Source organism: Haliotis rufescens, unplaced genomic scaffold, assembly GCF_023055435.1.
Source record: "Haliotis rufescens isolate VD_foot unplaced genomic scaffold, xgHalRufe1.0.p SCAF_21, whole genome shotgun sequence".
Classification (NCBI taxonomy): domain Eukaryota; kingdom Metazoa; phylum Mollusca; class Gastropoda; order Lepetellida; family Haliotidae; genus Haliotis; species Haliotis rufescens.
Window position 1 is genome coordinate 196,756 of NW_025963902.1, and position 25,532 is coordinate 222,287.

The 25,532-nt window shown below is 39.9% G+C and overlaps 2 protein-coding genes across 2 annotated transcripts; one reads left to right on the top strand and one right to left on the bottom strand.

Moving 5' to 3' along the window:
* Nucleotides 1-4,743: 4,743 nt before the first annotated feature.
* Nucleotides 4,744-9,177, bottom strand: LOC124141678 (sesquipedalian-1-like). Its single transcript, XM_046509725.2, has one exon. The coding sequence runs from the start codon at nt 8,659-8,661 to the stop codon at nt 7,873-7,875; it is 789 nt and encodes a 262-aa protein (XP_046365681.1). The 5' UTR covers nt 8,662-9,177; the 3' UTR covers nt 4,744-7,872.
* A 188-nt stretch (nt 9,178-9,365) lies between these two features.
* On the top strand, nt 9,366-25,278 carry LOC124141677 (putative phospholipase B-like 2). Its single transcript, XM_046509724.2, has 10 exons — nt 9,366-9,585; nt 10,431-10,683; nt 11,341-11,435; nt 13,375-13,595; nt 16,349-16,595; nt 17,298-17,393; nt 18,413-18,484; nt 20,185-20,337; nt 21,098-21,257; nt 23,579-25,278. The coding sequence occupies exons 1-10, from the start codon at nt 9,389-9,391 to the stop codon at nt 23,780-23,782; spliced, it is 1,698 nt and encodes a 565-aa protein (XP_046365680.2). The 5' UTR covers nt 9,366-9,388; the 3' UTR covers nt 23,783-25,278.
* Nucleotides 25,279-25,532: the final 254 nt, after the last annotated feature.

A 25,532-nucleotide genomic window follows, 5' to 3' on the forward strand; every position in this document is an offset into this window, starting at 1 on the left:
ACTTAATGTCAAATCGTAAAATAACATTATTTGACTGATTAAAAATCTGGTATCTACCTTTTACCTACGTTCAAACAGTAGGAAAAAATATTGCTCTATAATGTCCAGTTTGTACAAGTAAATTCTTGAAAAATCTCAAAATGAGAAATATTTGTGACATCATTTGATTATGGCATTATTTAGAATAATACTGAACTAATGGGTTAACATTATCTCACCATTAAAACAAACATACTTAATCCAACAGGAACAAGCTCAGGAGTCGAGAGGCATGGAGACTCGGAAGTCTGTAATGTGATCAGCCTCACAATCAACATTTTGTCTTTCTTCTGAGCATCATCCAGATCAAAATGCATCCAGACACTCGACTATACTGCTCAAAAGAAAATAAGGACCACCCAATCCTTTCATATTTCCACAGTTAGTCAGTGAGTTGGGTTTAACGCCGCTTTTAACAGTATTCCAGTTATATCTCAGCACGGGTATGGTGCTGACAAACCTAGAAACATAATCAGGGCGAACCGAGATATGAACCCACAATTATAGGTTTCTGGAGGTCCAAGGGACTCTGCACAGCGAATCGCGGCGCCTTAGACGACTGGGCCACCCGTGCCCTCTCAGGCCATAGAGACTGAGTACAGTAATATATAAGAACTGGGTGGTCCTTAACTTCTTTCAAGCAGTATATTTCCCTTCCATGTCTACAACACTGGTGTGAGAGAAGTGGTCTGATACCCTCTCGTAGTCGTCGAGTTCATCTAATATGTGTCAGAGGACTACAATAGATGCAGGTCATGTAGAGATATATATAGATGTCACTAAAAATCGAAAAAGCAGATATAAAATCAAATCTGACAATCACTATTCCTTAGATTCCACCAAATGCAAACTCATGTGTTTACCCCAAAATGTGACACTGCCAGATTGATGTACTTCAGGTAAGCATGACACTGCCAGATCCATGTAGATCAGGTGACACTGCCAGATTGATGTCGATCAGGTGACACTGCCAGATTCATGTCAATGAGGTAAACGTGACACTGCCAGATCGATGTAGATCAGGTAAACGTGACACTGCCAGATCGATGTAGATCGAGTAAACGTGACACTGCCAGATCCATGTAGATCAGGTAAACATGACACTGCCAGATCCATGTAGATCAGGTAAACATGACACTGCCAGATCCATGTAGATAAGGTTTGTAGATGTGAAAATAAGAGAATAACTCTGTTGATCTGATTCCAAATTGTTTACATCCACCGTGAGCTGAGCCTAGATTCTCATGGAGACCACAAGGCCACAGCTCACTTCAAGGGTGTTATCTCCTTGTATCCCCCCCCGACACTGGGCTTGTATCTGTTGGATCACAGTACTTGGATTGTCTTGGATTACATCTATAGTCACATAACACACTACTCAATGATTGATAGCAATATTCTGATTGTCCGACATGGGACTAAATGTGACTAATAGCTTAGATGTGTTGCCATACGAATAGTATTCACTACTGTCATAGATTTAACAAATATTTAGCTTCATTAAAGTTAATACAACTAAACGATTAGCTAACTTAAAAATATACCTGAGCTCAGTTTCATAACCCGATGACAGGAGTAACTATCACACTATCAAAGCTGGGTACTTTATACTGTGTAATCTCTTTAGATCCTGGAGACTGAATAGATGTAACCATGGTAAACAGTGAATACAGAAAACATTCAGTGACAATATTCAATGTGGACAAATTATCTCCCATTGTTAGCATTATTAGTGTTAATGTTATTATGCCTATTCTATAGGTATTATTGTGCAGGTTTGTTATCACATGGTGTATCACATTCTCACTAATGCTACTTCCCTAAATACTATTCATCAACAACACACAACTAGTCATGTCTAACTAATTTCATCACTAAATAATTTCATAATGTTCATATTGGGCCGTAACAAATAAATCACATATTTATCAAAATGAGATTAAAGAATTTCTGGGTTTTTTTTACATGTTAATGATGGTGGCAGTAACAATGGTCAATTCTAACGAACATATAATCTATTTGTTTCGGCCTTATATAATTGGTTTCCCATCAAGAACTACCATAATGCAACGGGATTCGGTGCCCGTAAAAAACATGGTGTTCAGATTTTTAAACACTGTGACATTTTACATATAAAAGATTATTAGTGTACAATGGTGTAAACATTTGTGAAAGTTAGTTTTTGTACATTTGGCAAACACTTGATGAAACATGGTACATTTGAAAATAATCCTCTGAAACCACGCCAAGTCGCCCAGTCACAGAAAATATTTACTCAGGGATATCACAACTTCCTATTCAGGATGAAACTTTGACCTTTGATAACTGAATGTAACTGACACTTTGACCTCCAGGAAACCAATTCAAGCCAACAGCGGCCTGTGCACAGTAACCAAGGCAACAACTACTACTAATATCACTAATATATCAGCAAATAGGTGTTAAACCTAACTTGCCTTTTGTCTGGGATATATTCTTCTATATCCTGACCATGATGTTGTTCCAGTCTAATAACTCATAATGTAAACATGGTCAAAAACATAAAATATCTCAAATGTTCCTATAACACTTGAGCAGAGTATATAAATAGTTCAGATATTTTCAGTTAAAGAAATAAATCTACTTAAATGTCTGAGGAAGGTCAGTAATGTATTCATCTGGGCCTGTATCCCCAGTGTCAAACCTGGAGTGAGTGAGTTTTTGGGTTAACTGCCACTTTTAACAATAACCCAGTTATATCTCGATGTGTCTTAATGCTTAAAGCTGAATGTGGGAGATAAACTCGAAGTGATGCAGGTCTCAGACGTTTACCACTTTGGTGAAACCCACGAGCACGGGTATGGTTCTGACAAACCTATTACCATAATTGGGCAGACGGGCTTCGAGCCCACAATCAAAGGTTTACAGCAATAGCGGCAACTTAAGACAACAGGACCACCATGCCCCCGGCAAACCTGGACACAGTATCTATGTAACTATATATATGCCATAACTGCTAAATAAGTACTGAAAGTAAGTAAGTGAGTTTGGTTTTACGCCGCTTTTAGCAATATTCCAGCAATATCACGGCGGGGGACACCAGAAATGGGCTTCACACATTGTACCCATGTCTGGAATCGAACCTGGGTCTTCGGCGTGACGAGCGAACGCTTTAACCACTAGGCCACCCCGACCGCCCCATAAGTACTTAAAGCAGTCCCACGGCACTGAAGGTCTCCTGAACATCTACTGAACAGATCAAAGTGGCAACAAAGACAACACGTAACAAACGTTATTTTGAAATTCAAACATTTTCTGCATAAATATGGAGGTACAAAAATTAAAACTAAAATCTAATGATTTGAACAAAATATGATGTCATCAGAAGGAGAAATAATAACAATAATAATTTACGCATTTGTATAGCACAGCATTCACTGTGCATAAGTGCTCTGTGTGCTGAAACACACATGCCCAACTCCAGCTGAGTCAGTCTTCCTCTTTCAGAGAATTTAAGAATATTTTCCAAATAAGGTCAAAATATGAAACATAGTAAAAAAACATTTTGAATGTGTTGAATCTTACAACATTTTGAATGTGTTGAATCTTACAACAATGTTCGAATCTTTTAAAAAAATTGCGGTACAGTTATTTAATAGAGGTGTGCGGTATTACCGGTATACTACGATATGGAATACTAATGAATATGTATGACAATATGTTTGGAAAATACCGGTATATTCAGTTTTTGAAAATCATGCCTATCTTTATCTTGCTGGAAAAAGTTACATAAGTGACACTGTTTTCCTCAAACATCAGTATTTATGGTGATACAAGTAAATATCACATGACAATCCAGTCTGTATTTATCCTACAGTAGATAACACAGGAGAACATCCTTCCCACTCACGGTGAGGAGGAACTAGGCAGTCACAACATACCATTCACTGTTAGATATATAGAGATTATCAAGCGAGTATGTTTGGGGATGGTAAATATCCTGTATTTCAAATAAACATTGTATTTAGCGAGCCTTGGTGCAATTTATATCTCCAAAATTGCCTAAACTTGTAAAATGTCTTAGCTACGTCACAATTAGACACTGACTTTTAGTATATCAGACTATTCTTTTGATAATGATAGCAATTATCCCCGTAATTTCTCCAGATTCCCACTGAAAGTAGTCCCTACTTGACCTTTTATATGTGCATCTTTATCCGCATATGACCTCAACGGATATCATTTATATCCATTGGCCTTCTCCTGCCGAGAAACCCATCATAATATGAAAAATCCATAAACTTAATCATGTTAATAGGAGCCAAGAATAAATCAATTTTTAGATTCTTAGCAAAACTGTTATCTCAAGTCTCTTTGTTTTCAGACTCACTCAAGGCTATAAACAGCGTTAGAAATTGGCACTAGTCCTATAGTCCTTCCCAACCTACCCAGTAGTTAAGGTATGATAACAACTTTGCCATTTTTAAGGGTTTTGCTACACGTTATCATTATACGGACTAGTAGACCATGTAGACCAGTTAGTTTCTGTCACTGCTATTTACCATTCTCATAGCAAAAGAGACCCGTGAAGATCAGGGGTAGAATAGGTCTTCAGCAACCCATTCTTGCCGTTAAACGCAACTGTTCTTATTGTAAGAGGCGACTAACGGGATCGGGTGGTGAGGCTCTCTGACGTGGTTGATGCATGTTATCGTAATCAATTGCGTGGATTGATGCTCATGCTGTCAATCACTAGATTGTCCGGTCCAGATACGATTTACAGACCGTCGTCACATAGCTGGAACAGTGCTGAGTGCAGCGTTAAACAACAAATAAACGAATAACTTATAGCAAAAGACCTCAAGTAACACACAGCCCAAGTATGTGTACTTCAAAATGAAATTGCCTTTCTGCAGGTCACCAACACATCCTAAACGAACCTCATAAAACATATCATCATTTGTTAAAACAGCGTTAGAAATTGGCACTAGTCCTATAGTCCTTACCAAACTGACCAATAGTAAAGGTATCCTAAGGACAAGTAGAAATTGGCCCATTTTAAAGGTTTTGCCATATGTTATCATTATATAAAGGACTAGTGGACAAAAACTGTTAGTTTCTAACCCTGTAGCACCCAGTTTTGTACACAGAGTTTTTGTCCCCCCCATGACTCATTGGGGACCTCCAGGAAGCAGCAATAAATCTGTTTACCCCACTCCCTGATCCACTAGTGACACTGTAGTGCCACATCTCATGCAAGCAGAGACACATACTAAAAAAAGACATGACTAATCATTATAAAGTTTGTTCTTTATGGCGCCGTGGAGAACGTATTCTTGGACAAGGAAAAAACATGACACATAAGGTGTACTACATTTACAGCTTAGTACAGATCTTAAGGGATGGTGCCAAATGGAAATATGCATTTATTCAAACTTAATATATCTTTACAGGGGTAAATTTGATTCTCAAAAGAAACCAGCCCCTGACTCTATCCCAGCACTAAGCTCAAAAACTTTGTGACATTAGCCAAAAAGTTTGATTATCACCAAAAAGGCTGAGAAAACTTTTGAGATGACCCCTGTAGTCATAGTGCATGTCTCCAGGTGCAATACAACGGAATCAATACCAGTCTATGTACACTGATATGATTGTCCTTCATTGTTTATAGCCTTGTTTACTTAGCTACAGCCTCTGTGACCCATCTGGGATTTGCCTGTCAATCTAAAACTGATGTAATATGTATGTCTAGCAGTGGCTGATCCACGGACACCCCTACCCCCTATAGTCATGCTAGTCATTACGTAAGTTAAGGCTGTGAAAAACTTTTCCAGTTGGACGTATTTTCCAGATCAGGAAGGTTCCCTGAAACAAAGTTGTTACTGCGGCCTTGAAATAATATATTGCTGCTAATTGTATCTGGGTTTGTTGTTGGTCTACGACTATCTTAAGTCAACACTAAAGCATGGGTGTTGTCACAGTCTTAGTGCTACGACTATCGTAAGTCAACAATAAAGCACGGGTGTTGTCACAGTCTTAGTGCTACGACTATCGTAAGTCAACAATAAAGCACGGGTGTTGTCACAGTCTTAGTGCTACGACTATCGTAAGTCAACACTAAAGCACAAGTGTTGTCTACAATATATTTGTATGTACATGGTATGCTGATGTCAGTGCTCTTTATTGCTTCATTCAAGTTACATTTAGACCAAACCAAATTTACATTTATGTTAATTCAAAAACAGTAAATCAAAACATTCTGTGATTTGATAAAAAATGCAAAAATGCAAAATGTGATTATCTCCCCTTTTCAGATGAACTAAAACAAGTGGCCTCTTTTCACATAATACCACGATTTGATTCATATTATTAAATCTTGCATATGACTTATTGACCAAAAAAAAGAAGGAAATTGATCTGGCCAAATTTTGCAATGACAGCAACATTCCAACATCACACAATAACCCTCATGATCCTATTGATGAGGTAGGCATGACAACAGCGAGTGCTCAATATGGTGATGTGACCGGTATATTTGAGTGCTCAACATTTCACTTACATACAAGTTACTATACACACTAGAAATCTCAACATTTGGAAATATATATAGATCAATACATGGGTAGGTAAAGTGGGTAAATAAAGAGGTCCTTGAGGTTTGTTGGTGTAGTATTTGAGTCTAAAGACCCCCTAAATCATGTTTAAACATTGGGACTAAGAACTCTTGGACTCTCAAGCTTCATTTAGAACCCTGGGTAGGTGCATCATGTATGGGACTGCTCGGTGTAAATTCGCAGTGCATCAATACATTAGTACACCCGCACTCAATCATGTCAACATTCTACCTGAGACTCAAACGCAGTTAAACTGAAAGTCAGCCTTGACCCCTGACAGAGAGACCTTCCTGGACATGGCAACAGTTATCACAGAGAGCGTGGGGACATATCCAATTATGAAGAATACTCCATGTCTAAGGGAGAGCATTGTAGAGAGTTAGTGAGTGGGGGGATTTACACCTAGACTGAACTCAATTTACAATGGGAGTATGGGAAGAGAAAACTTTAATCACACAGTTGGGCCAGAGTTTTACTTTATTGTGTGGTTTAAAGACGATTGTGTCAGTAGTCTTGGGGAATTACACACAAAAAGACAAGACATTTCAGAGTACGTTGCTTTTTGGACGAGGTTCAATAAGCCGAAGTCAGCATGTTTATGATCTAATTTAACTTTTCAATATTATTAGGGCCTGAGGAGTTATTAGGTGTGACTGTATGACAAGTATGACAATGGTATAGATGGTATCAAGTGTGTCAGTTTAAACATGGCAATAATCTTGTGTAAAATAACAAACTTTTTAAATGAAGTTTGATGGAATGATTGAAATATACATGACAAAACATTATAGAAAAATCCTTCCAAATTTATAAATGGAGCAATTTTCTATGACCTTCTTACAGCAAGCTCCATGCCATCATAATAAATCTAAGTACAACTGCTTTATATTTAACATTTACAATCATAAACACCACATGTTTGTTTTCATCAATATCAATGTCAGAGTTAGAAAGGAGGCTGAGAGAGTGGTCCGTCAGGCTCCCGGCTGCAGTAACTTCATCTAATGACACTTAAGTATGCATCTTTACACCTCAGTTTAATAACAAGGACCCACTGACTTTCATCCTAAATTTCAAACACAGAACTTCAAAATTAAGCACATACACTACGATTCACAAATCTCATCAAGAAAAGTGCCATGACTAAAACCTACACTGTGATGTGTTAAATATCCTCCTCTTCTACAGCCCCTACAGCATCTATTCCTACATTACAATGTTCAGTCGTTCACTGCCGTCGTCAACTGAGAGGTCCGAGGGATCCAATCTGCCCATTCATTTTCTTCTCATCCAAAATGTTTGCTCGCCGTTTTCGCCATTCTGCGCCCAGTTTCTCCACCTGTTGCAAGATCTCCTCGTGCATGTCCACAAACGACCTGGGAGGCTTCTGTGCCCAGCTGGTGTGGGGGCTGTAGGGCCCTGGCGCCCCTGATTCCATTACATTGAACAAATCACACGACTCCCACTCCGAGCCCGAACTCAACCTCTGATTAAACGGATTTGTTCTCTTATCGCCACAAAGCACAGCCTGGCGGTTCCCTTTGACCTCCAAACCCTGTCTCTCAATGTATGTTTGGGACAATATTCGACTCTGTCGTTCTGCCTCCTCTACCACTTTCCTCTGTTCCTCGGAGTTTGCTTCTCTCAGTTTTTGCTGAAGTTCGCTCACCATGAGTTTGACATATTCATATCCTGCCGCCGACAATGCCTTCATCCACGATTCCATTAATTCCTGGGTCTCTCCGCTGATAATGTATGTTCGACTGCTCGATCCTAGGAAATTTATTTGGAATGTAAAATTGTCTGAATTTTCAGCAAGCTCAATAGTGCAGCCTTCTAAGACAATGACACCCAAGGGTTCTCGGTCCCCTTTTTTCTCATAGTAAAAGAGTAAATTTCCTTTCAGCACAAACCATCGCCTTTGAAATCCCTTGTTGACTTCACCTTTCTTCATCAAATAACCCTCCTTATCGGAAGGGCCACCAGAACTGGCATAGCGACACAAGGCTTTGTCGTTCAAAATCTTCATTGTTTGGATTTAAAAAACACACCATTCAGTTAATTCACCATGATGAATCTGGATGAATAATCACTGTCGTTGACATGTCTTGACTAAGACAGGAAATGCAGATGACTATCTCATGAACAATCTCTCCGTCAATTATACATGAAGACTTGGGGCAACAAATCCTTTTATAACCGTGGCTTATTTCTTCTTTACTCCTTTACTTCTTTACAATAAGTTGGAAGTGAATATCTACGTCTATTACAGTGCAAGCATTTAGAGAATGCAAAGTAATATTTTGATTGAAGTAAGATTCACTGGTGAAATGATTACTCACTGGTGTCCGACATGTCTGTGGATCCCATTCATATGGTGTTGACATTCCTCATAAAGACACCACCAACGACAAAGTCGGTTTCAATTGGGATATTACCGTTAAATAGATTAGTCATGTCTTGTTCTCAGATCCGTTAATATTCTCACTAACTGAGACATCTCCGAGTCTGCCATTTTGGCCACGCCCACCGCTAGGGAGCAATAATTGCGTAGAAAATACATCTGAACTGTGCTCAAACTCAACCACTTCCAAATGTTTCAAGAAGACCAACTGGTACTATTTTAACATTTTATGATAATACTAATTTTTCTCAATGTGCCAGGTCCATATTTCATGATATATTGCTGTGTTGATATATGATACGCAAAGATTCCTCATTCACGTGACCATTGGTTCAAGTCATATGACAGGAAAATGGCAGCGGCCTACCAGTCTACGTTGGTTGTGTTGTTGTTGTCATTTCTTTCGACAACACTGTCTCTGAAGGATAACGGTCCTAAAACCGTTTACGTGATTTTAGATGATGCAACACAGACATTCAAGTTCTCCGAGAATGTGGAAAATAAATATGTCGTGTCGGCAAACTACGTGGATTCTATGAATGCGACCGGGTAAAATTTCAATACTGTTATGTGTTAGGCCTATAAGATTTGATTTATTTCCTAGGACTTTGACACCCAAAAGATTTTTTTTCAAATTTGGTAATTTTACAAAATAATTTCCATCCTTACAATTATCGCTGAACTTGGGAACATGTCCTGTGGGACTGGTAATTTATTGTGGGTAGGCTTGGGGCAGGATTGATTAGGACTGGATTATATTGGGACCCCCCACCCCCAATACATGTAACATTTTCATCATAACTCTCCTTCTTATAATTAATTACTAGACTCTGTGGTCTAGTGGTAGAGCATCCGCCTGGAGAGCCGAAGGTCCAGGTTTCGATCTCCGTGCGCATCAATCCAAAAGATGTTAAAAGATGGTACTTGTTGTTACCCTGCCTGGCGCTTGGCATTAAGGGACTAAAACAAGGACTGGTCAGCTTGGCATCAGTATTCTGTGTCTAACTGGGGTATTCATGTTACACTGAGGCAATGTATCTCAGTAAGCTAGCACTGTAAAATCACTCTGGACTAGTACAAGGAGCCCCACATCCACCCCCACACACACATGTTGCTATATAAGGGCAATAATCTTGAAAGACCTTACAGGCCAATTCACCTCACCTCACCGCACCTCACCGCACCTCACCTCACACACAATCACGCCCATAGCTGTGAGACATATTGTTAACCCCTCCCCTTCCCCACCCCAACCACCTCCCTCTTTCTCTGTGTCGTTTCTTCATGACCCACTCCTATAATAAATGACCGGTCCCAGATATCAGGTCTTCAGAATGAATTATTGGCCTCGTAACCAAACTGACCACTCACCCACTCAACTTGTCTTTCCACAGATGGTCCTTCCTGGATATTGCAGCTTCAAGTGACGTGGCCTACAATGATTCTGTGCGGGCTTATGCAGCCGGTCTGGCCGAGAGTTACTTGACACGAGAGTCCATCAACCTCCAGTGGCAGAACACCATCGCTGGCTACTGTGAGAAGCCTTACAGTGACTACTGTCAACGTCTCGAGGGTTTCCTCAATGCCAACCTGCTTTGGGTCAAGGAACAGATCAGGAAGAACAGGAACAACCCATACTGGCATCACGTAACTCAGCAGTATTTTAGCCATATTGTGATGGAATGATGCTAAGCTAAAGATAGTCGTTCAGTCAGATTACCAAATGAGTGAGGGAAACTCAGTGTTAGTTTGGTGATGGAGAAGGGAGATGGAGACGCTGACATCGTGTCCCAACTGAAGCTACAGTGGTTAATGGGTCCAGGGTATTTGTAATCATAGACTGGAGATGTAATACACTGGAGTATCCTGATGTTAGAGGATGGGTCGCAACATTAAAATAACCTATCTTTTCCCATCCTTTCAAAGGTTTTATTTTTTCAGATAAGGAAATATAACCAAGAAAGAATTTAGGTGCTCATGATTAATAATCAGAACAATAGACTTCCTGTTAACATTGGCTAGGAAAGTTTAATGTTTGTTGTGTCGTAACCATATTCCAAGCTTTGCTCCTGTGTGAATGCTATCACTTTGATCATATTCTTGTGATTTTCTTACAACCTCCCCTGACCCCCGCTGTGATATTGCTGGAATATTACTAAAAGCGGCGTAAAACCATACTCACTCACTCACTATTCCTGTTTATATGATTTAGTTCCACGGTCATGTTAATGTACGATATTACAAGATGGTGGCTTGTAAACTCACTACTTTCTGAGGTCATCTCTTTCCTCTTGTCTCCGGCAGGTTGCGTTGTTCTATGAACAGCTAGCTGGTCTTCAGGATGGCTACTCCAAAAGTGTTCGACAAGTCAACATGGACATAGAGTTATTTGGCCTATAGTAGGTGAACAATTGCAGCTTATGAGTTGTGAGGCTTCAACAAATTTATGTAACTGTTTGTGGGAATCATGACAATTGTTTATGAAAGTTGTTGTTTATTGGTGTTACAAGGCGCAGGTGATCATATTTCATTTCATAATTGCCAGACAGGAAATAAATGTTCCCCACATTGTTTCTGAGAAAGCAAAACTATATGAACCTCAAGTTCAGTATTGGATTTAGAATAGAAAAAACATTAACACAAGAACCAAGAGAATTATAAATAGATATAGGCAATGGTATATTTATTTAAAGGTATGGTTTATAGATATAAAGTTGTGCTATTTAGATATTCACTGTGGTATACATGTGTGTGTGTAAAGCTGTTGAATACACATGTAACTCTCTCTCTCTCTCTCTCTCTGTATATATATATATATATATATATATATATATATATATATATACTCAACAACAAAAGTTCCAAAAGACACCAATATTTTAGTGTATTTTTCAAACAAGTACAGTTTGGTTTTCAATATTGTAGTACATGTATGGAATCAAGTAACAAAAATGCAACTGCTACAGAAAAGCATGCATTCCATGCAAAAGTTGACTTTTATGCAAGCCCCATGCATTTCACTACCCAAGAATGGGTATATAAACATGTGCGTTAACGGGATTCCATATGCATTGTTAAGCATCATGCTGACAACAACCACTCAGAAAAACATCAAAACTACGCAATTATTCAACATTACGAAATGCCACGCCTGTCGAAAAATGAGCGTCTGCGAGCCATTGGTATGCTTGAAGCAGGATCGAGTCAACGTGATGTTGCAAGACAATTGAACGTCCACAGAAACACCATTTGGTGTTTATGGCAACGTTGGCAACAGACAATTGCAGTCAGAGACCATCCTCGGAGTGGCAGGCCACGCGTAAACCAATAATTGACAAGACAACTGGATTCGAAGAACACACCTACGAAATCAATTCCAGCCAGAAACAGTGACTGCAAGAAGCATCCCAGGCCTTCGACAAATATCTATACAAACCGTACGTCGCCGCCTCAGATGTGCAGGGATTGTCGCCAGAAGACCCGCCAGACGTCCCATTTTGACAGGAAACCACCGTCAAGCACGTCTACACTGGACGGCCATGCAGTGGGGATAAGTTCTATTCACTGACAAGTCTTGTTTTCACCTCAGCCACAGCAATGGACGGATTCGAATGTACCGACGTCGAGGTGAACGTTATGTCAATCATTGTGTCATAGAAGAAGATCGGTTCGGGGGTGGTAGCGTTACGGTATGGGGTGGGATTACAGCAAGACAGAGGATCCGTTTGATAGTGGTAGAGGGAAATCTCAATGGACAGTGCTACCGCGGCGAGATCATCGGCCCTGTTGTTCTACCGTTTTTGCGTCGTCATTGCCCTGGAATTACCTTTCAACATGACAACGCCGGCCTCATATTGCTCGACTTGTTCAGGATTCTCTTCATCAAAACAACGTGAATGTCATCCCCTAATCTCTCACCAACCGAGCACATGGGATGAGATGGATCGGCGCCTTCGACGTCAACCACACATTCCACAGACACTCCAGGAACTTCGAACTTCGAAGCATGCTCCAGCAGATATGGACAGATATCCCACAGGACTTTGTGAGACGCCTGGTCCATTCCATGAGATGAAAATGTGTTGCTTGCATCGCAACCAGAGGTGGACACACACGCTATTGATTTGTAAATTGACATTTTGGCATGTTCATGTTTTTTATGAAATCACACATTTTATGTAGTCAGTATGGCAAATTAAACAATTTGAACACTTACAGGAGTCTTTCTATCTGTTGCAAATCAAAATTTTCTCAGATTTGGTAAAAAACATAACTTTGCATTAAATCTTATTCAATGTCACCGGAACTTTTGTTATCATATAATCCTGTGTCCTGCAGTGCCTTCCAATATGGTGGTGACCTCGAGGATCTGGAGGAGGTCCTCCACAAGCCTGTCCCTCGACGTATCCTCGGCTCCGGGTCGTGTTCAGCACTTGTCAAGGTGCTGCCCGGGAATGAGGAGATCTTTGTAGCTCAGGACACATGGACGTCCTTCCAGAACATGCTGAGGATCCTGAAGAGATACAAACTTGGGTTTACAGCATCCGGACATCAGGATGGTGAGGGCACTGCCTGTGTGCAGCCACTCACAGCTGTGCAATGACGTCACATCAATAGGCCAATACCCTTTCGGTTTTTTTAATGGATGAAAGCTTTAACATGTAGTGTGACCCAAGGCACTGTTAATGGTCAGGTTAAAGTAGGGTATGCCATTTATATGGTGATGTGCATGCATAGTCTCATAGTCACGGGTTTCACAAGGAACTGTTTTGTAAAAAAATGTGATTACTGTGTGTGCCCTACAGCAAAATGCTAGTCTCTGGGATCATTTAACAGTGTCTTATGATTTAACCATGACATCGGCTCTTTAATACAAGAAATTTTGAACCCAGATATTTAAAAGGAAATAAAACACATCAATTTTTAAGGATGTGTTGGATTAATATGATTATAGGTATTCTAATTTTGATTTTTTTTTTTTTTTTAAATTTTCCACTTTTCTGTTAGTTTTTAAAAATTACAAATTATCTCAAATTTTCCCACATCCAAAATAGTTTGATTTTAATATTACCGCTGTCAGTAACTTTTAAAAATAAGAAATTATGTTTGTGGTGTTTAGAAAGAAAATCTTTGCTAAAAATAGATGCACTGGATAAAAAACAATTACTTCTCAGGTTTGAAAATAAGTTGTCAGTCACTGGGCATGTAGCATCCTCTATATGTTGAGTGGTCACATTCCCACGGTGCTCATGATCTCAAATTACCTGCCCTTGATTGTAGCTACACTACTCAAGTCTAACGGACCAATCAAATCGCAAGTTACAAACCAGCCTCAATGTTGGTGGCCAGTCCCACTGATTATGATAATGTTTGCAAGAAATTCAACATTGAAAAACTGACTGACACGCAAAGAAAAGCCTTAAAAAAATCTTTGTGATTTAAAGGATGTCTCTGTCCATTAAAACTGATGGTGGAAAGTCCCTTTGCTACCAAGCATTACCTGTGATATTGTTCCTAGGCAGTATTAAGGGTTGTCTCCCTTTCCAAATTTCTTTTTCGACCTTTGATTTGTCCGTAACCAGAGACCATATAATAGATAATAATAATCTATTATATGGTCTCTGCCATAACCAATCTCATTAAAATCAGATCTTAGTTCTCACTACCGCTAAACAAAGATCTGAGGACATCCCATTACAGGTCACGTCAGACCAACCTTGCGCGAACTTTGACCCATCAATGGAATGACCAATGAGAAGGCACCTTTCTCGTGCTTTACAGCACAAATTTCAAATTGGTGACTACGCTTCGAAACATATTTTGACAAATTCTCGATTACTACTTTGAAACCTGAACAAAAAAAACATTCTGGAATGGCGAATAGATGGTCTAGATTGTAAGGATTCAGTTGTTCAACCCGTAACTTTCGTTTGGAATACCCCATGTTAAAGTTTTCGAGATTGCATGATTTGAAAACACATTCCGACCGTCACTTTCATAATCTGGTAAGCGACGCACTGATTGGTCGTATGAAAGGTCATTCTGACGTGACCCCTAATGGGATCTCTTCAGATCTTTGTTGAGCGGTAACATGTTAACAATATCAAGGGCAGGTAATTTGAGATGGATCCAGGGGATAGTGAAGGCTATCTGAAAAGTGAGCCCTGAAGATATAGAGGGTTAACATGCCATAGTCCTGAAGATAGAGAGGGTTAACATGACATAGCCCTGAAGATAGAGAGGGTTAACATGACATAGCCCTGAAGATAGAGAGGGTTAACATGACATAGCCCTGAAGATAGAGAGGGTTAACATGACATAGCCCTGAAGATATAGAGGGTTAACATGCCATAGCCCTGAAGATATAGAGGGTTAACATGCCATAGCCCTGAAGATATAGAGGGTTAACATGCCATAGTCCTGAAATAAATTAGCTGTGAAAAAAATGAATTTGTTTGGGTTCTCCGCCTTTGTGAGTTTTGAAGAAGTGGTGACTGAAAAAGTATCTTGACTCGAATGAAGACCACTAAAAAAACTTCTGAAATGCCGACCAGGTTGTAGGAGGATGTTGTGGAAGTGTTGGTTTCACAGTAGATCGTTGATGACATGACATGCAGACATAGCAGCATGTGTATCAAACACCTCCACCTGGTAGTCTCGCTACACCTTCTGTTTCAATATGAAGTCTTTCTGACCATGACCGTAGTCACTGCATTAATCACCCTGCTCAAGAAAGCACCCCAATAAACGTTTAGACCAATCTGCAAGTAATGTTTATAAGCTGTTTATAAGCTCCCTTACTAAGAGTGAAAGATAACATGAAAGTCCCATATTTTCTCCTGTCTTTCACAGACTTTTGTTAACAGAAACAGCAGCACAGATTGGGTATATTATTACATATATATAGTTGCATAAATATTTGAACTATGCTTGTTCACTTGCTCAATCTCTGAAAACAAGTTTGATTTGTGTACTGTTTTAAAAGGTACATCCCTCTGTCAATTTTCTAAGTGCCTAGAGCGCTTAATATGGTGAATACAGTAACATAAATGAAAGATTACCAAAGTACTATTTAGTGACTTTAATAGTGGACAGTTATGTAATCGTTACATTGAATTACAATGATGATGATGATGATGATTGATGGATGATGATAATGATGATGATGATGATGATTGTTGATGATGTTGATGATGATTGATGGATGATGATGATTGATGGATGATGATGATGACGATGATGATGATTGTGGATGATGATGATTGTTGATGATGATGATGATGATGACGCTGACATCCCTCCCTCCCTCCAGTTCTGGCCCCAGGGGACACGATGACGTTCTCCTCCTACCCTGGCAGCATCATGTCCGGCGACGACTACTACCACCTGTCATCTGATATGGTTTCCATGGAAACTACAATAGGAAACAGCAACAACGACCTATGGCAATATGTGACCCCCCAGTCAGTTCTGGAAGGTGTCCGGTCCCTGGTTGCGAACCGACTGGCAACATCAGGAGTGGAATGGGCGTATTACTTCTCCCAAGAAAACAGTGGAACGTAAGGGAGATCACTCCGTGACTCCTTAATGACCAAAGTTACAAAGACTATTCTCTAGAGATGTTGAATAAGCTTGGTTTCATAAAGGCTCAATGGTTAACCACATTTGATGTATTTGATGTATTCTGAGCAATGGTACAATAAGCTGACAAGAAATTAATATCTCATATGACCTTCACTTGGGTAGTGCTCCAAGAATTTCCCTCTGCAGTTTCATTTGAAAACTAATTAACCCTTGAACATCTGTCTCTCAAGATCTTGGTTTTATCACAAGTTCACCTGACAGCCTTTCCCTCTTCATAGGCAGATCCAGAAGGGGGGGACTCCGGAACATGCACCCCTCTCCCCCTCATGAAAACCAAGTGTTGTATGTTCTAGGCAGTAAACTTATCTGAGAAAGGATTTTCATATTTTTGACCCCTCCCATTTAAAACTGTTGGATCCCTTCCCTTACCTTCTTTAACCTTGTATGACCTTTCTGATTTGATCTAATATTTAGAAACAGGCGAGCTATCGAGTTTTGTGGCTCCGCCAGCAGAAATATATAACACATCATTGCTTCAAGGAAGGGTGTTTATGGATGGCAGTGAACCAGGATTGTTTTTTTTAACCTTGTATGATCTGTCTATGTTCAAGAACTCCAAGATGTACACTGTAGTATTTTGTGTAATAATGACTTGTATTTGTTACCATGGTAACCAGGTACAACAACATGTGGATGATTGTCGATATGAAGAGGTTTTCACCAAGGAGCCAATCACTGAACTCGGGTCTGCTGACTGTCCTGGAACAAATACCGTAAGTGAAGTGTGGAATCTTCTGGGGTTTGGTTCTTGTATTCTTAAGTTTATTCTCAATGTATGTATGTTTTGGCTCTGTGCTTCACCACACAGAGTTGTGTTCCTTGGTAACACCAGGATCTTCTTGTGTTTGAATCCAATGCCTACTTTGTAATATTCCACTGTTTCTCAAGAATGAATGTCTACTTATGACTAGTTGTGTAACACCCAGTGAAGTTCAGTCTTCAGCAACCAATTCTTGTCTCTCCCGTGAAGAACTGAGCTAGAATCAGTCTTCAGCAACCCATGCCTGTCGTAAGAGGCGACTAACTGGATCAGGTGGTCAGACTCGCTGACTTGGTTGCAATCTCATTAAAATCAGATCTCTCAGTTCTCGCTACCGCTAAACAAAGATCTGAAGACATCCTATTAGGGGTCACGTCAGAACGACCTTTCATACGACCAATCAGAGCGTCGCTTACCAGATTATGAAAGTGACAGTCGGAATGTGATTTCTAATCATGCAACCTCGAAAAATTTATTCCGAATGATAGTTACGGGTTTAGTGACTGAATCCATACAATCTAGCCCAACTATGAGCCATTCCAGAATGTTCTTTTGTTCAGGTTTCAAATTTGTAATCGAGAATTTGTCAAAATATGTTTCGAAGCGTAGTCGCCAATTTGAAATTAGTGCCGTAAAGCACGAGAAAGCTGCCTTCTGATTGGTCATTCCATTGGTAGGTCAAACTTCGTGCAAGGTCGGTCTGACGTGATGTCCTCAGATCTTTGTTTAGCGGAGGCGAGAACTAAGATCTGATTTTAATGAGATTGACTTGGTTGATGTATGTTATCGTGTTCAGAGATTGATGCTAATGATCATATTGATGTCATGGTCTGTCATGGTCTGTCATGATTTGTCTGGTCCAGACTCGATTATTGACAGACCACCATCATAAAGCTGGATATTGCTGAGTACTGCATTTACCAACAAACAATCAAACTTGTTTCACCTATGTTGCTGTTCTTTTGTCACTAGGAATATGATCAAGTACGCTGACTTGACTTCTTTGCTGGAAAAAAAAGGCTATTTTGCAAGTTACAATGTTGCGTAAGTATCTTAAGACATGTCAGATTTGCAATATTGTTTTCTGAGTTTACATATTTCCTTCTGTGAATCATCAGTCGGGGAAATGAAATTAGTTGAATGAAAGTGGCTTCACACATGTGTCAACACATGTATTTACACCCTGTGCACTCAAAAGAACCGTCTTGTCCGATGGTAGAAGACCAGATGGTGGGAACACAAATTCGACAGACACCCGAAACGCAAGTGTCAAAATGTGTGGTGTCATCCTGGGCAAGTGACTTAGTTCAAATGTGCCTCTGTTCACCCAGCAGGGAATGGGTAACCAGTATGTAAGGTGGATGTAAAAAACCCTGTAGGCAGCTTGGTTTGTATACTCCCCAGGGAGTTGAGAATATTAACTTGAATGCAAACGGATCCAATTTTGGGGACCAAATTTGAGCAGATACTTGTACCTGGATACCTGCCGGATATAAATGTATAATATACATTAAGACGAGTTCTATGGATGAACAACTTCTTTATTACAATTGGTGCGACGTTTCAGTGTAGATCCTAATACCTTGTTCATCCATAGAACTCGTCTTACTTTATCACTCCAACTTCTAAATGCCACTTAAAGAAGTTATAATATACATTGTTTGATAGGCATTACTTAGAAGTTGACAGATGACAAAGATGACACAATTTATGGATAACACCTTCTTTAATTTCTGTAAAAAGTAATAATACAATATATTTTGAGTATTTCTAACATGAAGTTATGTTTCACAGCGTATCCTGAAACTATGTCTGCATATTTAAAGTAAAATGTTTCCACAACAATTGAATCAATGAATCAATTAACCAATGAAAGTACCAGGAATAACAAGTGTGGAATGTATCTAGGATTCCAAACAAAGTGTCTTTCACGGGCATACTGGGGAAAAGAGGTTATTTTGTTTTAAAAAATGTTTATGGTTTTTAGAGTTTTTATGTTTTTAAATGCAGTATTTTAACAACGGACATGTAGAAGTTTAACACTGCATTCAATGTGGTAATGTTAGCTAATTATTCAGACCCTTCCTCTATCATGGCCCTGCTGACAGTGAAACACAAGTCACCTCACCAAAGCCATCATATTAGTTATGGCCATACCTGCATCAACTGGGAAGTTTTTCATTCCAGCCTGGGAATTTGTACTGACAGGTGCTGCTGACTTGGGGCTGAATATTGGACTCCGAGCACGTCTAAATAAACAGCTGCTATTATGTAAAGAATTAAATGCAGAATTGATACAATTTCTGTCACATGTGTAATATTTTTCCCCTTATCATGTTTATAACAACAAATCGACCGCCTCCGTAGTCTCGTGGTTGAGCATCCGCCTGGAGAGCGGAAGGTCGGGGTTCGTCCCCGGCCGTGTCATACCAAAAGATGTTAAAAGATGGTACTTGTTGTTACCCTGTCTGGTGCTCGGCATTAAGGGGCTAAAACAAGGACTGGTCGGCTCGGAGTCAGTATGCTGTGTCTGGGTGGGGTATTCATGTTAAACTGTGACATGGTATCTCAGTGGGCTAGGGCTATAAAATCGGCATTAGTCCGGACTAGTACAAGCAGCACGTCGCTATATGAGAGCAATAATCTTGAATGCGACGTTAAAACCCAGTTCACCTTACCTCACAAATTACTGTTTCTGAAAGTGTTACAGTAACATTCACACAATGTTGATCTTCTCCCTGCAGATACTTCCCTGAAATCTTCAATGCAAGCGGTGGCCCCGAGAATGTGAAGAAGTATGGGGACTGGTTCAGTTACGACCACACCGCCCGCGCCAACATCTTCCGCCGCGACCATTCCAAGGTCAAGGACATGGACTCCATGATGAAACTCATGAGGTACTGTAATGTAGGACTGACTTGCCGTGCCATCGTGTTGGCTGTTGAACATAGTGACATCTCACGTCAACATGCTGTACCTGGAACCTAGCAAGGGGGAAAAATTCCAGATGAAAGTACAGGATTCTTTTCTATTTTGGCTTCAGGCTCGACGACTTATTTTAAAAAAAAAAAAAATTATTATTATTATTATTATTATTATTATTATTATTATTATCATCATCATTATCATTATTATTATTATTTTCATCTTTTCAAATACAGGCATTGTACAATAGGAATATTACTAAATAACATATATAAGTCAAGTTTCAGTGTAAAAGTACTACGGCTGGGACTACCTGAGTACCCAACCCCTATTACCCGACCCTACCCAGGTACCCACTGTAGGTCTTAAGATAGGTACCAAAAAGTCCAATTAAATAGCATTTGACCGTACTCCTGTCAAAATAAATTTAGATACATGTATAAACCGATCTGGTCAGGCATACACTGAAGTTGACTGAAGTTTTATCTTTATGCAAACATATAAAGTCGGAAGGAATGTGTACCCACCCGACCAGAGTACCTTAGTTACCCATCACGAGTTACTTGATATTGAAATATATATATGGTTTTTCTTATAAAACTTTTTTTTGACGACTGAAATATTATTACATTTATCTTTATTCTTACTGCAAGCATGTGAAATGTATCACTGTAGTGTACCAGGTGAGCTACACTGCCATGCTGCTTTACTGGTTACCATGGTTACTTCCAGATACAATGACTTCACCCACGACCCTCTCTCTCGCTGTAACTGTACGCCGCCATACAGCGCCGAGAACGCCATCTCCGCCCGCTCAGACCTCAACCCCAAGAATGGGAAATACCCCTTTTCATCTCTGGGTCATCGGTCACACGGTGGCATTGATGCCAAGGTATATATAATATAGAGGATATTGTATGAGTGTTCGTGTCATGCTATGTTTACAACACAAGTGTCTAAATTCCGGTATTTCCCCAGCGAGAGCGAGGGAAATACCAGAATTTAGGCACGAGTGTCGTAAACATAATATGACATGAACACTCAAATAATGTTCTGTTTATTACCCAAGAATATGTATACATACAGAGACAAATTTTAGTGTTAAGCTATAAGGACAGCAAGTCACTACAGCAGCGGAACCACAATTTGTTGAATGGCATCAACACGTTTCTAGTGTAATGTCATTCCGACTTCACATCACAATAGGATATGAATGGCATCAACAATGTCTTCCGGATGACGGAAACAATACACTGTTGTCTCGTGAGGTGATATGACCCTAGGGCACCTAGAACCCCTCATAGGTAATAAAATACTTTATTCAGAAAGTAGGCCTCAGCAAACCGACAGATGACAGACAGCAGACAGACAAATTGACAGACAGCGAACAGACAGATGGTCAGACAGACTGATAGACAGACAGCAAATGGACAGACAGATGGACAGACAGTTAACAGACAGCAAACAGATGGACAGACAGCAATCAGACAGATGGATAGACAGACAGCAATCAGACAGATGGACAGACAGCAAATAGACAGATTGACAGACAACAAAGATATTGACAGATGGACAGACAGGTAGATGACAGATAGATGGTCAGATAGATGGACAGATAGATGGACATTAAACAGACTGACAGCAAACAGACAGATGGACAGACAGCAAACCGACAGATGGACAGACAGGTAGATGGTCAGATAGATGGACATTAAACAGACTGACAGCAAACAGACAGATGGACAGACAGCAAAGCGACAGATGGACAGACAGGTAGATGGTCAGATGACCAGACAGCAAACAGATGGAGAGACAGCAAACAGATGGACAGACAGTAAACAGATGGACAGATTGTTAGACAGCAAACAGACAGATGGACAGACAGCAAACAGACAGATGGACAGACAGGTAGATGGTCAGATAGATGAACATTAAACAGACTGACAGCAGACAGACAGATAGACAGGCAGCAAACAGACAGATGGACAGACAGCAAACAGATGGACAGACAGCAAACAGACAGATGGACAGACAGCAAACAGATGCACAAACAGCAAACAGACAGATGGACAGAGCAAACAGATGGACAGACAGCAAACAGACAGATGGACAGACAGCAAACAGACAGGTGGACAGACAGCAAACAGATGCACAGACAGCAAACAGACAGATGGACAGACAGCAAACAGACAGATGGACAGACAGCAAATAAACAGATGGACAGAGCAAACAGACAGATTGACAGACAGCAAACAGATGCACAGACAGCAAACAGACAGATAGACAGGGCAAACAGATGCACAGACAGCAAACAGACAGATGGACAGACAGCAAACAGACAGATGGACAGACAGCAAACAGACAGTTGCACAGACAGCAAATAAACAGATGGAGAGACAGCACACAGACAGGATGACAGACAGCAGATGGACAGTCCAATGGACAGACAGCAAACAGACATATGACAGACAGCAAACAAACAGGTGGACAGACAGCAATCAGACAGATTGACAGACAGCAAACAGATGGACAGACAGCAAACAGACAGATGAACAGACAGCAATCAGATGAACAGACAGCAAACAGACAGATGAACAGACAGCAATCAGATGAACAGACAGCAATCAGATGGACAGACAGCAAACAGATGGACAGACAGCAAACAGACAGATGAACAGACAGCAAACAGCTTTGGCAGACAGCAAACAGACAGATGAACAGACAGCAATCAGATGAACAGACAGCAATCAGATGGACAGACAGCAAACAGATGGACAGACAGCAAACAGACAGATGAACAGACAGCAAACAGCTGGGCAGACAGCAAACAGACAGATGAACAGACAGCAACCAGATGAACAGACAGCAATCAGATGGACAGACAGCAAACAGATGGACAGACAGATGAACAGACAGCAAACAGATGGACAGACAGCAAACAGACAGATGAACAGACAGCAAACAGCTGGGCAGACAGCAAACAGACAGATGAACAGACAGCAATCAGATGAACAGACAGCAAACAGATGGATAGACATCAAACAGAAAGATTGACAGACCTGTAGATGAACAACAAACAGATGGACAGGAAAGAGATGTGAACACACAGACAGACAGACACACAGACAGACAGAAGGACAGCAAGCAGTCTTGAATACCTTAATTGGTTTTTTTACGTTTAGTTTTATCCTTGGTTGTTTTCATTTTGTCCAGATAACCTCCTACACTAACTTCATGCAACTGGAGAAGACGTTTATTGCTGTTGCCGGACCAACTTATGACCAGTTGTCTCCCTTCCAGTGGAGCAAGGCCGACTTTGCCAGTGAATGTCCACATTATGGTCACCCTGACCTGTTTCGCTTCACCCCCATGATGTACAATGGAACAATCCCGGACCTGAAATGGACTGCTCCATAACCAGGTGTTGCAACAACATAAAAAAAAGCAGAGGACTTCAGTTAATGTTTTTCTGCATATCATCGCATGAATTTTCTTTTTACAACCTATTATTTGATTGATATATCTTTTAATGTCACACATTTACCAGTGTGCCTCCACAAATGCAAAAATGATATTTTTGGTATGGCGTGAGAGTATGTAAAAAATATGATTTATTTATATTTAACATATTTGAAAATATCTTAATAAAGTCGCTATTTATACTCATGTGTATATCCCCTACTTAAACTGTGGTCTCTTAAAAAAACATACCTCAGACAATAGTCTCTGTTTATACTTAAATGTATTTTTCTCCCAATTAAACTGTGATCTCTTAAATACGGTAACATACACTTAAACAATTAAACTTGTGTGGTGCCATTTGCGAGTACATATGTGTCATTCAAGGTGCAGTTCCGTTACCATGGTAACTGCTTTGTCCTCATGTAGCTTCTGTACACAACATTCCATTGTATTAATTCAGGATCTGTAAAACAAGCGACTGATGAACAGGTGATGTCATGATTATTGTTGCTATTATATCATGTCTATTGATTTGGATATCTTGTTGCTGTTTGCTTGTAGTGATGGGTCACTTTTAGACCACCTTTGGGCAGGGGTGAAATGATACATCAGTGTACCACTACATCGTAAATTTCTGTCAACTATACGATACACGGTACGTTTTCCTTAGTATCGATACAGGGCTATGCAGCTGCTAAAATATATTACTTTATACTCGTTTAATGACAGCTAGCCTTTCCTTAAGAACTTGCTCAGAAATATTTATTGTCAAGAAGTTTCCACTCATTTTGATGTAAATATGCATATTTTGATATGTATCGTATTGTTACCGATGTATCGAGAAGTATGGTATCATGACCTTGCTGTATCGTTTGACCCCTACCTCCGGGCATCCTATTACAGTGTGACAGGTTGCCTGTCAGTCGGAAACATAGGTGCCTGTGTCAATTCTAGTTTTGCTTGAATGATTGTTTAAAAATAAATCTATGAATGGTAAAACATGTATACATATCATTTAGAACATGATATATTTTTATGAATCACATCTGTGACTTTTGTCAAAATGTAACCTTACCTTGACTACCTCCCTTGGGTCAAGACTCAATATTTGATATTTAAACTGAAAATTCAGAGTAGTGAAATCTCAATCTCATTAAAATAGATGTTTTACTCCAGTTTGATACGTTTCTCTATCCAGACATTATTGTCCATATGATCTGCCAAATTACTTCCCTTGGTTCAAGGCTGTAGGTTAATGTTTTCAACATCTTTTTTAGTGTAACATGAGATATGAGTGTTTCTGTCCTATGTCTGTGGCAAGCCATCCCAGCCATTGTCACAAACTCTTAGTCAGCGATTTGTACTGCGTACTATGAATAGAAAATGTCATTATTTCATTTTGTAAAATACAATGAGATCATTACATGCACAATAAAACTATTTTCTCCAAATTTGAAGTTTCTTGATGCTTAAAGTTCTCCATCACATTTCACTTATAGGTCCAGTCTGTGTTTGAAAAATGAAATTATGCTCTATCAAGAGTTGTCTTTCTTTGATAAATATCTCAAACTGGACTGGAAAGCGAATATTTGTCACAGACAGTCCATTCACACTCAACAGTCAACGACAGTCTTACTTGGAATTGTCTTGGGTCGGGAGCTTGTATGAAGTGGTAGGGTGATGCCATCTTCTCACAAGTGGCCCG